Source organism: Phlebotomus papatasi, chromosome 2 (assembly GCF_024763615.1).
Source record: "Phlebotomus papatasi isolate M1 chromosome 2, Ppap_2.1, whole genome shotgun sequence".
Taxonomy (NCBI): Eukaryota; Metazoa; Arthropoda; class Insecta; order Diptera; family Psychodidae; genus Phlebotomus; species Phlebotomus papatasi.
In genome coordinates this window covers 43,791,408-43,809,165 of record NC_077223.1, presented here as the reverse complement: position 1 = coordinate 43,809,165, position 17,758 = coordinate 43,791,408, and the positions used below count along the sequence as shown (strand labels likewise).

The window sequence follows — 17,758 nt, the reverse complement described above, 5'->3', positions numbered from 1 at the left end:
TTGGCGCAAATTACTTATATGTGAGTAAAAACACTTGCAGCAATGCGCACGTCTTTAGAAATTATCAATGTGAGGTAAATTTATGTGGTCATTAAATATTGCTAATTTATTTCAAAATTATTTTGAAGAAATTTTAAGGCTCGATTATTGCTTTTAACAGTTAATGAAACAATTAATTAAATTAACAGTTAATTAAAACATGATTCATTTGTAGTGCCTAAAACAATTCCGGATTTTTTGAAGTGATTTGTTAAAAATAATTATCAAATAATTTGTACATTATAAATAATGAATATTAGCCCTGGTAGGTAACTTTATAGTCCTTTAGTTCCCTTAAACTCCCTAAATCATATTTATTTCAAATTTATGTTTACTTTTTGAGAGCACATGACAAATAGATGACTTTTACTAAAAAGATAAATATTCGAAAGCTGACAGATTAATCACTGGAAATACTACCTATTCTTGTTTTGAAAAACCAACAAGCCGGAGTTTTCTGAATGTAAACTTAATTTTCCTATAGAATTCACACACTTGGCGTTAAGCCACCAACTAATTGAATTAATTATACGTTTGGTTCATCTCACTGTGTATAATTATTATACTGGACCTTATCAAAACCCTTTCTTGTCTAATCATTTAATCGAGAATGGTTTTCGTTTACTCTAAATATAGAAACAATTGCAGTAATTGTATCCTGTATCTTACATTACCGGTACGGATATGCAGTTTTCCGAAATAAGTCTCTATTAACTCCAGCTCCGAATAACGTAGTCAAGTATGATCTTATACCAGTTCCATCGAGAAAATGTGATTTTTAGATTTTGAATTGTTCTGTATGAAATCACGAATTGACTCTTGTAATTAAACTAAAATTTGTAATAAGGCGTAGCTGGTATTTTTTAAAAAGATCTTAGAGGGTGAACTATGCAAATAGAATCTTCACATAATAAAATCACAAACTGAATTATGGTCCAAAAAGTCTATACTTAGGAAGGCCTACACAAACCAGAGAATTAGCAAAAAACTACTAGTTTATCATTTTCGATTATGGTTATACTAAGCCGTCTTACGACTAATCCTAAAGTTTTGTACAGACTCGTAATCTACTACGCAGTCGTAACCGTAAATACTCTTAATTATAGTGATCACTGAAAACCGACACTAACCCGTGTTGTTGTAGTTCGACAAATGCCGACTTTCCTGGCGCCGTCGCCGCACCCCCATCTATGTACTTGGGGGTGTGCGGGGCATCCGGCGCGTCCATACCCGACTGCGGGGTGCTCGGGGGGCCCTCGTAAGGGCTCCCCAGGTCTGTGAAATTGAGCGTGTTGGCGCCTATAGAGGCCACTTTTCACAAGTACGCGGACGCCGTCGTTACACAAAAACGTCGAACCACTTTGGAAACCACCACCTACAGCCTTAGGCCTGGCACCACGGGGGCCTCTGCTGCAGTTGGAAATCCTGATAGCTGAACCCTCCAGGGGGTTAGACACTTTCAAATCACAAAATCACTTGAGGGTTGAATGTTTAACAGGGCAACACACTTTGGACTGTCTGGAGCGTTAGTATTCAATTATCAGGTTTTAGATATCTGTCTCGTTGCCCGGACACTTGTTTTAATTTCTCAATCACGTGGCATTTTTTTTCGGAGGCTTTGAGCCCAAAAGAATAGCACTTCACTGAAGCTGACTTGAGCACCGGTGCTGTATCTCACCGACGGCAACCAATTGTGCAACACCGCTGCAAATTCTTGGCCACTTGAGTGCCTATTTATGATCACATCAGCAAATTGATTCAGTGTCACTCGGCAGTCATTAAATTTTAATTAATTGCAGATCATAAATAACTGAAACTCGTTGGGAGTTGATGAATCACAGGTACTCCGGAACCAAATGTCTCACTTCAAACTTAATCTCCTGTCACTTTATCCAAAAAAATAAGAGTTGTTGTGTGGATGATGATGCACAAACACTTTTGGAACACCGCGTGTACGTCGACCGGATCCGGCGGAATTTTCGGATTCGGTTCAAAAAATTTTCCGAAAAAAAATCACTGATAATGCAGCAATAGAGTTGCACAAAACAGCGAAAGTGTGTTACACAATTATTCCGGAATGTCGAAAGAGGGTGCGAGAAATTCAAAAATTTCGGTAGTGCCCGTTCCGGTAAAAAAAATGTACACAAAGGATCAATTTGTCCGAAAGAGTGAAAGAGAAAAAATTGATAAAAGAACCACACGAAAAATGAGAGAGGACTTATGTGAACGCACTACAATTGTCACTAATTGTCGCAAAAACTGTCCAAATTACATATCTTCACCCATAATCATATAATCGGACCGATTTGAACGAGTTAAGATTTTAATTCTATACAATTGTGGAGTCTCTCTGTGTAATATTATATGTGTAGGGAGCATATAAGGTTTAAATTGTGCACCTACAACGCCAAATTATCACTGAGACCCAGTAATACGTTGCGCGACCAACCACGAACAAAGTGCGTGAAAGACTAGTGACGGTGATCAGTCCACACACCACAGTCCTTTCCATCTGGATTGTTGTGGCACTGAGCAGGGCTAGAGTACCACCCATTCTTCAATCCCATTGGTTGATAGCCAACAACAAGGCGGGAAGCTACTATTCTCGTGTGTGTTTCTCATCCAAAGACGGAGATTTAACGCAGAAAATATATGAAAAACATAATTTTACAAAATAAAAATTTTCCGGAATAAATTTTCACTAAGTAAGACTTTTCGGAAAATTTCCGGAAGTAATCCCTTCAATTTTATAATGAATAAATTTCAATAAAAATATCTTCCGGAATTTCATCTACGCCACTGCGTGTAGATGGGCGTCTCCGAAAGAAAATCCCACCCTATTTGGCTGTTCATGAATGACTCTCCAGATGCATCAACTATACCTGATGCATTCGTGGAAAATCAAGCAGACACGATAGAGTCGTGAGTTGTGTCAAGCGAGGTCATCCGGGAAAATCCATTCGCCACGATTTCCGTCACAAGTAACACCAAGACACCGCAGCCATTGCAAATCTTGCGATTTTTAGTTGAATTAAGCAATAGTCAGTGTCAGTTTCTCACCTTTTCCAGTGATATTTTCCCACTTTCTGATCTGATGAGTGCACGTTTTTCCACCAGAAAGTGTTCTTGTCTTAAAAAAGAAAGGATTACAAAATGCAATAGTTGTTTTTTACTCATTTTTTTGTGACTAATTTGCAATTAGTGAAACTTAAAAAAAACGAAAATATTAATGTCATGATTTAAGAATAATTTCGGAATGATATAAAATCTAGGATTTCATAAACTGTTTACAAACTATTTTAAGACAGGTGTAAACACTAATTAGTTTGATTTTCTTATTAGAATCTGTTTAAATTTTAAAATCTGCCTATTTACCACGTGGGTTGGAAAAGTCCCAAATTTCTGAATGGAATTTTACAAGTAAACCTGGGGGTCAATACAAATTAATACATAGAACAACTGAACAAATAATTATACAACTTGTTTTTATAAAATGGAAAACCATTTATCGTTAATAACTTCATGGACACTAAATTTTGGATATTTAACTAAAAAATAAACTATAATAAAAATCACAATATTTATTAGGAATGTATAAAAAACAAATTATTTATAATTTAAGACAAATGAATTTAAAGAATTTAATCAAAAATTTAAAGACAATCATCAGGCAATTGTTTAAATGTTAAATTTCAGTCTATTTTACAATTTTATCTCAAGAAGTAAAAATATTTCTATTAACAAATGCAGTTTATATTGAACAGAAGTTCGCAAATTTTCGCAGTCACAATATCTTTATACGACTTAAAAATATACGAAACGGAGCCGTCGACACAAATCCGAAATTTTTGAATTCTGTTACAGTAGAGCCTCGCTATAGGCCATACTTGGTTCCAGATTTGACACTTGGGTCGCACTATAGTCCATGTCATTTTTTAAAATTATCAACGACTTTTAGTATTGAAATTGCTCGACGACTTCCACTTTCTTTGCGATAGTAGTACTTGTCCTCGCTCTCTTCATTATGGATCACAATTATCACAACTACTCAATAAAGTTTGCCAAAAATATTAAAATAATTATGACAACATTGCATGTCGCGTACTAAAAATCATAACCTAGCTTAAAATCAGTGTTTTGAAATCAACGGTCGATAAATTATGGACTATAGAGCGATGCCCCATAGCGAGGTTCTACTGTATATACATTTAACTTCAAATTCAAAATTCCATAAAAATTCCTGAGTACACCGAGAAAAACTAGGATGCTAAAATTTACCATCTTCCATACAAAATTCTAATGGCGGGATAGTAAAAAAGTCACCCAGCAAACGCGATATTAAATCGGACTGTCAAAAATTGTAGAACCTATTGTTTTCCGACATTTTTCATTCTAATATCCGGCTAGTAAAATTTACTATCCTGCCAGTAAAATCTAATATCCGGGGATATTAGGTTTTACCATCCGGGTATTAGAATTTACTTTCCATAGGATAGTAAATTTTAAAATGTCAAGATGGTAGATCCTAAAGGAAAGTTTCTATGAAGGATGGTATTTTCTACTATCTTTTGAGGCAGTAGAATTTAAAGACACGATTTGTAGAAAATACCATCCAAATTTTTCTCGGTGTAGGATTATTTAAAAGGCAGTTGATCAAATTTTGAGAAATCACTACAATTTCTCGTTTAAAAATTCAAGACCTTCGGGAAATAAGCTAAACCGTTTGATCTATGTTTCTACTAAGAATCATTTTATTATTTCTTCAATTTATTTATTATGTCATTTATTTATTTATTATATGATTTTTTACAATGAAAGAAAAAAATATTTCTAGCTCTTTCAAAAAAAATATCTAAAATTTTAGTCTGTGAAGACGGCGGCGGGCGTAGCTTGATTACCAGCGCCAGGGTAAGGGTGGGTTGTGGGTTCTCAGTGGTATGGGGCACATTGGGCTCGTGTGTATGAATAAAAAAACAAATCTAAAAACTAAAAATCTTAGCACAATTAAATCAAATTATGCTCGAAAAAAATAAGTTAGACTCTTCTTCGAAAAAAATATTTCAACGATTCTACTGGAAACTCCATAACTTCAAAAAGTGAATCCTAACAATTATTATTATTAATTTTAAAAATATGGTTTTTACTATATTTTAAGGTGTTCACAAATAATATAAATCTGCGTTTTTAAATTTCAAAAATAACTAAAACAACTTTTTACTAACAAGGGGAGGAACCCAACTGTCTCGCGCGGATCGGGACGAAACTTGGCATGTAAGTAGGGTCCATATAGAAAGTTAACCAGCCACTGGCTTTTTACTGTGCGGCCATTAGAAGTAGTCATTGTGACCATTCATAGTCATGAATTTCTTATATATTATGAAAGATTCTTTTAACATTTGTTGCTATTTTTCTTTGACCTGAAAATGCGTTTTAATGATGTTAAAGCTTGGTTTGGGAGTTACTGATGAACGTCAGAACCCTTTCATGCGATACACCTTCATGGTAATGTCATAGGTCATCCGAGTAAACATTATACTTTTTCAAGGAAAATAATATTTTTAATATCAGCGAATTTTTCTTTCAGATTGTTTAAAAATAGCGAATGGGAGAAATTTCTTATTCTTCTGTTCCTTCTTTTCCTCTTTAAATTTTACTGCTGCCGGATTTCTTTTTCTTTCTGGTAAGATCCACATTGCATACTTTTTCGTCTTCAATTTTTTTTATTACAAAAATGTTTGTTTTTTATTCATATGTCTGCCATTTTTTATTCGATTTTGATGAGTAAGTAGTCGTTAAGAAGGTCCCAATGAGCTTTATAACATACCCAAAAATCATAAAAATCGGAAAATTACAACTATCAAATTTTCAAGGTAAAAAATACTTCTTCGGCTGAATTAACGTTTGACTACATTAACAGCGAATTACATTAAAATTATGTGGTTAGTTTTGTCTATATGAGTTTTAATTTACTTTTTAAAATTCTACTTTGAAATGTTTGGAAAATATTTTAAAAAAAAACAATAATAGTTAGTCTGAAATTTTCAAAAATACACATTTTCTATACAATATAAAAATATTGGATTTTTTTTATCATAAGTAATCATTATCATCAACATGTAATTTAAAATTTTTCCACAATTTCAGGAAGAACACAATTTATTTAAAAAAATATAAGACAATTTTGATACCTATTTTGCGTTACAAATTCCTTCATGCGAGATATCGAGTTTGGAAATTGTTGGAAAACTGCATTTCCCTTGGAGATAGAAGATAGTGGTCTTCGGCAAAATGGAAAAGCAAGAAATTTGTCATCCTGACCTGACCCTATGATATCATTAGGGATCTGCGAAAGATCTTCCAATCTTGCAAAAAATTGAATATGAACTATTGTATTCTCCTACTCTATCTTTTATTTATTCGAACAATGCAAATATATAGATATTAGACTTCCTTGAATATTAATGGAAATTACGCAAGATTATTGCAGTTATATTTTTATTTAATTAACGGGATACTACTTTATTAGAAAGAAAAGAATTTCACGATATGCTACTTTAGGTGATTTAGGACAGAAGATATGATCTTCCAGTTGCATTTGGTTTTCTGTCTATAACTGCAAAACTACTTGACCAAACATAAACATTAATATTTATATGAAAATGAAACGTCTCGATCCGCTCTATAATTTTGTAGAATATTTAAACATCGTCAAAATTCCTCTAGTAGCGCTAAAATCGCTTTGAAAGTTTTGATCTTGAAATTTTAACAGTTGTAATTTTCCGATTTTTATGATTTTTGGGTATGTTATAAAGCTCATTGGGACCTTCCTAACGACTACTTACTCATCAAAATCGAATAAAAAATGGCAGACATATGAATAAAAAACAAACATTTTTGTAATAAAAAAAATGAAGACGAAAAGAAAAAGAAAGTAAAAGAAATCCGGCAGCAGTAAAATTTAAAGAGGAAAAGAAGGAACAGAAGAATAAGAAATTTCTCCCATTCCCTATTTTTAAACAATCTGAAAGAAAAATTCGCTGATATTAAAAATATTATTTTCCTTGAAAAAGTATAATGTTTACTCGGATGACCTATGACATTACCATGAAGGTGTATCGCATGAAAGGGTTCTGACGTTCATCAGTAACTCACAAACCAAGCTTTAACATCATTAAAACGTTTTTTCAGGTCAAAGAAAAATAGCAACAAATGTTAAAAGAATCTTTCATAATATATAAGAAATTCATGACTATGAATGGTCACAATGACTACTTCTAATGGCCGCACAGTAAAAAGCCAGTGGCTGGTTAACTTTCTATATGGACCCTACTTACATGCCAAGTTTCGTCCCGATCCGCGGGAGACAGTTGGGTTCCTCCCCTTGTAAGTTACTGAATGTCAAGAGAGATTAAAAATAAAAGATAGTGAGTTATGCCGTAGACACACTTACAACTTAAGACGAGAGACGGCTTTACGTAATTATAATCAAAATGATCAAAATAATGATTTGACTAAATTTCCATCAGTTTCCGACTAACCAAACTGTTTCTTGGCTTAAACCGTGAGAGAGATTTGTCAGAAACTGAAGTGAATGTAATCTTATTATTATTTCGATTATAAATACGTTAAGGCTTCTCTCGACTTAAGTCGTAAGTATGTCTAGGATATTAGGGTTAAAAGCTGAATTGTTATATTAAGAACTTTTGCCAAACTTTTATGGATAATATCCAGGTTTAATAATTGTAGTTAGTGTTATAGATTTTGTTTTGAATTTTGAAGAGTCATACAACGTATTTGAAACTGCCTCATTCTCCCCTAGTTGTCATATTCTAGACATTTTGGATAATTAAATACTTGTATTCATGATTACATGAAAATAATCCTAAATAAGTACAAATTTACTGAATTTATAAATCAGTCATTTGTAACTTAAAAAAAAAACAATTTTATATTAAGGAAAATGTGAAAAGAAAACTTAAGGATCCATTTAATTTTGTGTTAAATTAAAATAAATTGCAATTTCTTAACATATTCGATTTCTTTATTTTACAACTCTTTATAGTATTATTTTATTAAAATTAAAACTTTGACCAAAATATAAGATAAGTAGATTAAAGTAGAAATCGATGATTCAGAACATGACACTAATTTAATGTTCATCTGATATTTCCATCTAAACACAGAGCAATCAATATTTAAAAATTCTTTGATGTCTTAATTTTCATGTTGCTAGAGACACGTGTAAATTTTCTAACATTCCTTTGATAATAGGTATCCAGCTACTTTAAATCACTTAATCAAAACTTCAAAGCAATCAACATGACCCGCGATCTGTGACGATTTTAATATTTGATTGAAAAAAACTTAAAATTACACGTGGACAGACCAATTTCCATACCCATATCAATATCACAAAATTAAACTTATAGACTTAAATATTTATTTAGATCCATCTCCTATCATTATCGCACTTAAAATGTCACACTAACTTTTTCTTAAATAAAACTGTTCAACAAAAAAAAAACAATTTATTGATTCTAGGGCTACATTAATTCACGAAAGTATTTTTATTATACTTTTACAGCTTACATCAATTTCAAAATTACCAAGAACTCTCCCGTAAATATTACAGTATGAAAATTGTTAGTTTAGACCTTTAATAAAACTTTCCCAAAAATTTTAATGTTGCCTTTTATTAATAACCCTACTGGAGCAATGTGGTTCAATTTCCTCTTGGATCCCAGCAGAAATGAATCTCTTGGCGGTTTGTTGGAGGAAATAGACACCTGATGGAGAGTACCTAAGTATGAAAATTCATAATTAAGCCACGGCGGTTTAAAACATTAACGAAAATTGATGGTAATATCCGGAACTGAAAACGCAATAGAGGCATTCAATTCCACCGAGAGCATTACTAACTGTTTCCCAAAAACCTCATCATCCCCGGATTGGGTCAATGTTCTGGGTGTAATTGTCCTGAATTATCTCAATTTTGGTCAAATTCCACGTATTTATTCAATCACTGGCCTCCGCCACTAACCTTTCAACCGGGAGCCGGCTGTGCCAAGAAAAGGCACGCGGGTGGACAAATTGCCCTCCATCGGATTGCATGAGACCCCGTGTTTACACGTCATTAAATATTGAGGTGCTCAAGTGGATTGAATAAGGCGCTAATACGCTTAATCAGCTCTCAATAAAGTCAATTATAGGATTTTTTTTGTGAATTGCATTTTTTTTTATTATTGATCGAAGAAAATTCTGCAAAAATTAATACATATTCGCAGTATTTTAATGAAAGACTTTTATCGTCTTATACGTCTTATAGGGGAAAGGCTCATAATTTTGACCAGTTTCTTATTTTGGACACTTTGAGGATAAAATTGGACAGTAAAAATAAATTGATTAAAATGATGGATTTTTATTCCAATATTTGATGAATAATGAATTATATCTAAATATTTGTTCTTTTTGGAAGATTTTAACACTAAATACGTTAAATTTTGAATATGATTTGAGTTAAATTGCTTTGTTGAAAATTCAGTGTGAGCAATTGCTTACGTGAAATATGACAGAACTTCGTGTTTACTTCAGTCTTATTTAGCTGTGGTGAAGTACTAACAATGTTTCTTCGCTTTTTTGAGTGATATTATTGAATATTCATTAAATATTTTGTTGATTCATGTTAGTTGTGATTTGTAAATTTGACCTGAAGTGAGATTTGCCTTGTGAATTAGATTTTTCATGTAAAAAATGGGAAATTTTTTAAGACATTTACCAGTGAGGTGATACTCCTTATTTTGGACAAGTGTTTTTCTCACGAAATTTCGTGAAGTTTTAGCTTTTGTGATGACTAGGTTGGAAAAATGCCTGGAGAAACAAAGGAGTATCATCTCTACGAAAGAGATGTAGCGAGAAATGCCCTGAAAGGCTCCCGGAAAGGTCAGGGAATGAGCGAATCCGCACGTACTTGGAGTATCGAAGTCAACTCACTTTAATGAATGATATGGAAAGTTTCCGGGCTTCTTGTGACATTCTACGTCTCCCTTATATGAACAGGAAGAGGACTTGGTAAGATTGGTTAATGAAATGAAGAACAATGGGCATCCTGTTGAGGCGGATTAGCTGTCCATATTTACAGCCAAGTTGTCCAAATTAATAACCAAGTTGTCCAAAATTCGAGTCAAATTCACCTCTACTTATCAATTAATTTTTAAACGTATTAAAACTAATTTTAATAAAAATAAGACGATAAATAGCTTGCCAAGTTTCTAAACAACCCTTCTGAAAAGAGAGTAACAAAAAAAGTCTATTAAGTATTGAAAATATCGCACTTCAAACTTGGAACATCGATGCTTATAAGCAGACTGAACCAAATTATGAGCCCTTACCCTACGTCGTTTTCACCTCAAAATTTACAATATCAAAAATTTTAAAAGATCTCCACGAATAGCTTCTAAATTAGAGATAACTTAAAAAAGTTTAACATTTTCATACTAAGCTTAGCTAAATGGAAGTTTTCAGGATTTTAAATTATAAAGCTCAATGACGTTGAGCTTTTTAATATAAAGATCTTAATCGGAATCAGGCAGGGGTGTATAGGTGTGCCACTCACGGTTCACTGTGACAGCCAATTAGTCGATCAGAGCGATTTATTGGCGCCAATCATCCGATCTGCCGGACAATTTAAGGATTTTAAGCATTTTGAGTATAAACATGTTATCTCAAAATTTGGAATAGCTAGAGATTTATAAGTTTAAAAATAATCTTCTTATTCATAAACAATTGTTAGCCTCTTTTTTGAAATATTTACATTCAGAAAAATTACAGTGTAACCGTGAGTATCGTAAGACACTTTAAGTGGTAAGTGTGCAGTGGCATAATTGATGTATCTGTCAGCAAAGGTAGATATTCAAATTCAACTGCGATGTTTTAACTCAAATGTAAACTGACAAAAATATGATTAACTGGTGAGAAACTCATCTTCGAGACACCACAACAGAAATCATCTTTAGTGAATGAATGAGAAAAGTGGATGAATAGTAAAAATGTGAATGAGCCAAAATAGTAATTACAATAATTATGGGAATATTGGTGGCTGACAACTTCCTAAAAATCTCAATAAATATTTGAATGAAAGAGTGAGAGAGGAAAAGAAATCTCCATAGGAATACCTCGGAAATCCACTAGCAGGTCCCATTGCGGAGAATTGAAAAAAAAATGTATTCCAAGAGGCAAAAAAGATGGAAATATTGAATCTAATAAATCAGAGAGACTTCTTCACCGGATGGAGTTGAAAGCGTATCATATCATCAGTTCAGCCGGCTCATTCACATTTATTGGGCGCCCCGCGGAGAAGCGGCACTTTGCCCCTCTAGAGACCGCAGGAGTGTTAAGACAAAACTTCTATCAAATTGAACAGAACAGACCGCCAAGATCTCTCTGCTAATTAAAAATCACCGTGTGGCTCTCAATGGTCACGGTAGTCCTCATCTTGAAAGACCCACAGGAGGTTCCTGGATCACCCTTGTCTTTCTCTTCTCCTAACTCTTGACAGGAAAATCAGAAATCTTTTTCCAAAACATTGGCCTCTTTTTTTGCTTCAAACAATACAATAAACTCACAAGGTTTTGTCCTTTTAAGAACTATTCACTGTAATTTTACAATAATTTTGCCAGAGTTAAGTGAATTGTCTACGATTTATTTTTTTAATTTTGTAAAATTTACTCAGCTTTATATTAAAAAATCGTACCAAGTTGTTACATCAATTGCTATCAATTAAAATGGCAAATTTATTACTTACAATAGAAAATAAGACAATAATATGTTATTTGATTTTCAACTTTTGCTAATAAATGATTTTCCCTTTTTACAAACATGTGAAGAATTTTTAAAATATCTCACCAATCTAGGAAAAGCTTGTTACTCAGGTTTAAAGGATATCCCTAAGTTAAGGTCTTGCAATTTCCCACATTTTTCCACAAAAAAAACCCAGCGTGTGTCATTTATTAACAATTACTATGTTATTATTTTCACTTAAATTATTAAGAATTATTACTTATTTACAGCCTATATTTTTTAGTGTTTACGTTTCACCGCTGATCAGTTTATGTCTTTGCTAGAATCCAAAAAAAATCAATAGGGGAGAGTAGGGCAATATCACATAGCTCAACTGCTCAATTAGTGGAACATTTTTATTTCTTTAAAATTAAATTTAAAAAAAAATCTTTAAAATTTTAATAGAAAACTTTAAAATCTAATTTGTATTCTTCGCTGAAGACCTCTAATTTTATTGTAGCAAATCTTATTGAATACTTTATTTGAAAAGTATCAAATTTCACAATAACTTAGTTGAAACTGATACGTCAACTTCCTTAGGTTTTCATTATTTTACAGGTAGTCGCAATGATTTAACAAATATTTAAATGCTGACACTTTTAAGTTGAAATTGAACTACCTTATGACGTCTCATCTTAGGTTACAACTCTGAATTTCTAGTTTCAGTATCTTATAGTGATCATCCAACTGATATTTTTACCCACTTAACACAGTTTTGGTTTGCACTAAATCTTGGAAGAAGCCAGAATAATTTTCGTTCAATCCCAAAATAATCGCAAACCATCATACAATGAGAAAACTAGAATGGTGAAATTTACCATCCTCCATATAACGTTTTAATAGCCAGATAGTCAAAAACAAATCACTCAGCAAATGCGATAATAGATCGGACGGTCAAAAAGTGTAGAATATACGTTCTATAGAATTTACTATCCTATGGATAGTAAATTCTAATATCCGGCCTATATAAATTTATGTACCAAAAATTTACCGTTCTTTTCACATACCTTCCAAGTATGTGGCAGGATCACGCAGATGAATACTTGCTTCCTTTAAGAAAAAGTGTTCCTGAACCACTATAACATACGGAGTTGATCTAAACTTTACGGAAACTATTGCCCAGCTCACAATAACTTTTATTTTGTAAACATCTTTTTAATATTTTAATAGAAGTGAATTAAACCTAGGCCTTGTCATCTCTCTCACCCTCTCAGGCAATTTTGAAAACACATTTACAAAACAAGAGTTTTGTAAATTGAATGAAATTAAATGTTTTGAGAACCTCACTCCTAAACATTTTATGTGTGGGTATAAGGCCTTCATTAAATTTTGGATCGACCTCGTTTACGAAGTTAACAACGTTCATCACTAAAAATTTCTTTGGATAGGTTAGGACTAGCTTAGGACTAAATATAGGTCCAACCCGCCCTAGAGCCTATTCAGACGTATTACTTGACGGGGACGCTCGGTAGCGCCTACAGACCTTAATAGCGGTGGCAGCCAAAATCCCGAACGCCAAAATCTCGAAGGGTCAAAATCCCGAAAGACAAAATCCCGAATGATCAAAATCCTGGAAGGATTCAAATTATATGGAGGATAATGCGTGAATAATTTCCAAAAATACAGAACATTTTCCGTTTGCTCCAGCAAACGCAGGTGCAATCATGGGAGTACATATGACTCTATTAAGAATTCGGAATTTTGGCGTTTGGGATTTTGGATTTCAAGATTTTGACTATCGGAATTATGACCCTTGCCCACTTTTTACATAAAATCTGAAAATAAATTTTCCTGTAAAAATAGTTTTAAATGTTTATTACATAACCTTATCAAATCATATCATCAAATCAACTAGTTATCAATGGTTTTTCAACACTTAATCCTTTAATCAAACGAATATAAAAATTCTACACCCCTAATAAAAAATTAGGGGTGTTATAGTTGTTCAATCTGAGAAGTTTGCGATAAAACACACGAGAAGACACGCCAAATAATTGAAAATACATTTTTGAAAATTATAGTTAAAGTGTCTAAAAGTACTTACTCCACCACTTTTGGACACTTTAAGGTTTCATGTGCTTGTAATTTTTAAATTCTTTATTTAAATAAAATGAAATTTTGTACAAAGATACCTTAAAGCCGTTTCTTCCTAATAATTCAAGAGAATTCCCAATTTTTTTGGATATTTTAGTGAAAAATGCATTTTATGCAACAATGCATGTTTCAGTACTTTTGGCCACTTTGTGAGCACTTTTGGGCATTGTGTGTAAGCACTTTTGTCCACATGTTTCCAATAGAATTTTAATAAAATAACAGAAGAAATAGCTTTCGAAAACTTTCACAAATACACAGTACAAGTCCTATTCTTATTTAACACCAATTTTATGTGATTATTAGAGTATTTTAAACGACTTTTTGCACATTTTCTATTTGATGTAAAATGCAGTCAAAAATCACGATTGTTTTTACTGAAATCCGCGAGGTGCGCCACGTGTAAAATGTACAGGAAAATGAATGGCCAAAGTACTTACACAGCCGAAAAAAGTAAGCTCTTTTAGCCACATCCGATTTTCATTCAATTTGTTAGAAAATCTTGTTAAGGAAGATATCACAATAAAATTTAGTTAATTAAGAAATGGACTTTCATTGAATAACATCAAATATTTTCATCAAAAATATGAAATAATGCAAAACAATTTCTCTTAACATTAACAAGTTTCTTATAAGAATCCCATGTTTTTTTAGTGATTGTTTACCTTGTCGAGAATTTCTTTCAATAACTTGGAATTAATCAAGTCGATACAAAATCAAATATGGTTTTTTGATTCGTTAGATTAGAGGTCACGAAATAAGACCCATTTTCCTGTTCTAAATACTCATAATTGCCTTACAATGTGATTTTACTTTAGGTGGCCAAAGGTGCTTACATGGCCAAAAGGGCTGACTCTACCCTACAAGAAACCATGCGATTTCTCTATATAGGAAACTCCATGAAATTGCAAAAAATCTTCTTTTGTAGGATCAAATATGAAACCTCCGACCGTTTAGTAGTAAATCAATTAACACATCCGGTTTTAATCACAAAAAATACATCTTTTTTCTTCTTATTTAAAATAATAAGCACATGTTATCCTGTTTAATACATCTTCCTTATTTTTCATTACTATAACTCAAATTACCTAATAATGTAATTATAATTAATGTTGAAAAAGAAAAGATTCCCCAGAAAAGCTATGCAAGCCATTGTGAGGATGCGTCGACTTCGGGCTTCGGGGTAGACCTATGACAAGATGGCCTAATCAAATTCAGGATCTTGACTTCAAGCGCCTTTGGATTGTCCGCGAACCTCTTCCCGAAGTAGCGAAGAATGGACAAGCGTGGTCTGTTAACCTGGATGTCATGGGCCCGCCACGATCCGAATAGGAATAAGAGGTTGAAAATGCTAATGATTATCGATATTGAAACAAATCAAGGATTTGGAATACTTATGGCCTCTACAGACTAGAGAAATTTATGTTCATATTGAAGAGGTTTTCCTAGACAGGCTTAGGTAATTTGCTTAAATATGGACATAAATTTCTTTAGTGTGTAGAGGTCATTACTCTGTAAACATCTTGTAATTGTATCTAATACAAAAGATGGCTCAATAAAATCTCATTTACATAAAATTTTAACCTCTTATTGCGTTCAGTATTTTAAATAATTATAAACTGTATCGTAGTGTTGTTATATTAAGTAATTCTTTGCATGTATATATTTGTTTCAATTTTTTTTTGCTTAATTCTAAAAATTACAATATCTTCTGCTACGAAGTATATTTTGACAGTTCCATTTCACACTATATATAGACTGTCTCAGAATGACAACTTTCCAACAGATCTATTTCAAATTGGAAAATTTCTATTGTGCTTGAATAATTTTTTTTTAATAAAAATTTAATGTCTTGTCATCCTAATATTTTTGAGGAAGTTGACTGTGAGATACATGGTTAGATATCGATACTATTTAGAATCGATTAGCAGATACGACAAAAACTAATTCCTAATATTTGATATTTCACGTGACTGTAGTATTTATTCATTTGACTGAGGTCCTTTCCTTTGCCAAAAATTTTACAATAAGTCGCCGGTGTTACGTAATTACGGCCACACGGTTGTAAAAGTGACGGATCGAGCCACGAATGATGGTGACGATGGTATCTTGGAGAACGTGTTGTACATTTCAAACATTGCCACACATATAAAAGTAGTTCTCTAGATGGACGATAGTCATGCAAAGAGTGAATATGAATGTTGCCTCTGCTGATACCACAAACAACAATACTCACTCCTACCCTCAGCCGCTCCTTTACCTCCCTGAGATATATGGGAGCTTTTCCACCTTAAACAAACCGACTGACTCCGGCATTTTCCTCTTTTGGACTTTGGGGCAGGCAACATAACCGTGGAAATTCGGACATCGGAAGTCATATTTCATGCCAGGAATATTCGTGCCTTTTTCCACTGCGGACAATTTTCCTCAAGAGTTGCACGAGAGATATTACGGAGAATTCTTTTTGAGATATTTTATGGAAAATTATGACTTTTGTATTAAATATTAAAATTTAAATTTTTAAATTGTAAATTAACGTTTTAGAGAGACTTAGCATTTATTTTTGAATAATTCTCAGATGCGAAGATCACTCTATTTTAGACTTATTCGAGGTTGAATGCAGTGATTTCAGTACTGTTCTCATCCGCCAAGTGCAATAACACGCGAGATGGGGCAATAAAAGGAGAAATATTGACGTTCAGCCCGCGCGAAGATGAGTGCTTAAATCTTCTTATTTGTTTTCAAAATCAGCCTCTTTTACCTCAACCAACATTCAAGTTCATGATATTCCATTTTTGGCTGCGGACTCACATGGGAGTTAATAAGAATCTCTCGTCTTTTAATTACTCTTCGCCTTTTCGCACTGGGATCTGATGAAATACGCGCGTTGTCGTTTTTCTTCTGGGTAAACCTTAAAGAAGGAGGGGGCGGCTGTTTTTTCGGGGCCTGGAATCTCTTCTTGCTTCATTATCGCACACCCAGAACTGCCCTGGTTCAGGGGATGGTGGCGGAAGACTTAAAGGTGGGCTGGTGGAGGGTAAAATGAAATTTTCTCACAGTGAAATTCTCACTGATTTCTTTTTATCGATTTTGGCATCTCAGGAGAGGGATGCACTTGGATATCTTCGTGACTTGGCTCTTTCAGTCTGTCGTTGATTTTTTTCTTCCACCGGGTTCTTCCTCCAACTGTCCACTTGATATTGCAATTGAAGAAGACACACAAGAAAAATGTTACATTGATGGCAATGTGGCAGGTCACCTTCGTAAATGCAAGCACTCTTTGCCCATCGACATTTGAAAGAAGTAACAGAGTTGAGGGAATATCGAGAAGAAGTGAAGACAAAGAGGAGAGACACACAAAAAAAAAGTTCTTCAATACCTCTGAGGGCTACTTGCATACAATCTGTGGGTAAAAAAATTTAAATGTTGATGTATATCCAGATGTATTTATTTAATAAAAAAAATCTTAAAAATCGAAAAGTAGAAAGGAAAAGCTTCTTACAACTAAGGTCCCTACTTTCTCACTTAATCAATCGCTACTGCAAATTGCTGGACTTGGAATAAGTAAGGGATCTACGTCAGTTCCGGATTCTCAGATATAGGGGAAAGTGCCCATACTTTGCACGGTGCCAAGCTTTAAATTGTCTAAATTTTTCCTATGTTCCTGCATAAATATGACTCCGCAATATATTCTAAAAACAGGACACTTTCCCCTAGTTTTTAAAAGACGATAAGTCATATTTATTGAAAAACATAGGAAAAATTTAGTCATTTTAAAGCTTAGGACCGTGCA

The 17,758-nt window shown here is 33.3% G+C and overlaps 1 protein-coding gene across 5 annotated transcripts in view; it reads right to left on the bottom strand.

The window, feature by feature from the left end:
* The window catches only part of LOC129801212 (homeotic protein distal-less), a 76,170-nt gene extending 73,631 nt beyond the window's left edge, over positions 1-2,539 (bottom strand). For 4 of the 5 annotated variants that reach the window (XM_055846038.1, XM_055846040.1, XM_055846042.1 and 1 more), the window contains exon 1: positions 1,170-2,531. In XM_055846038.1, coding sequence (XP_055702013.1) covers positions 1,170-1,267 — 98 coding nt within the window. In that variant the 5' untranslated portion in view covers positions 1,268-2,531. Of the gene's footprint in view, positions 1-1,169 lie in introns of all 5 variants that reach the window. The other variant, XM_055846039.1, reaches the window with a different exon arrangement.
* Positions 2,540-17,758: the final 15,219 nt, after the last annotated feature.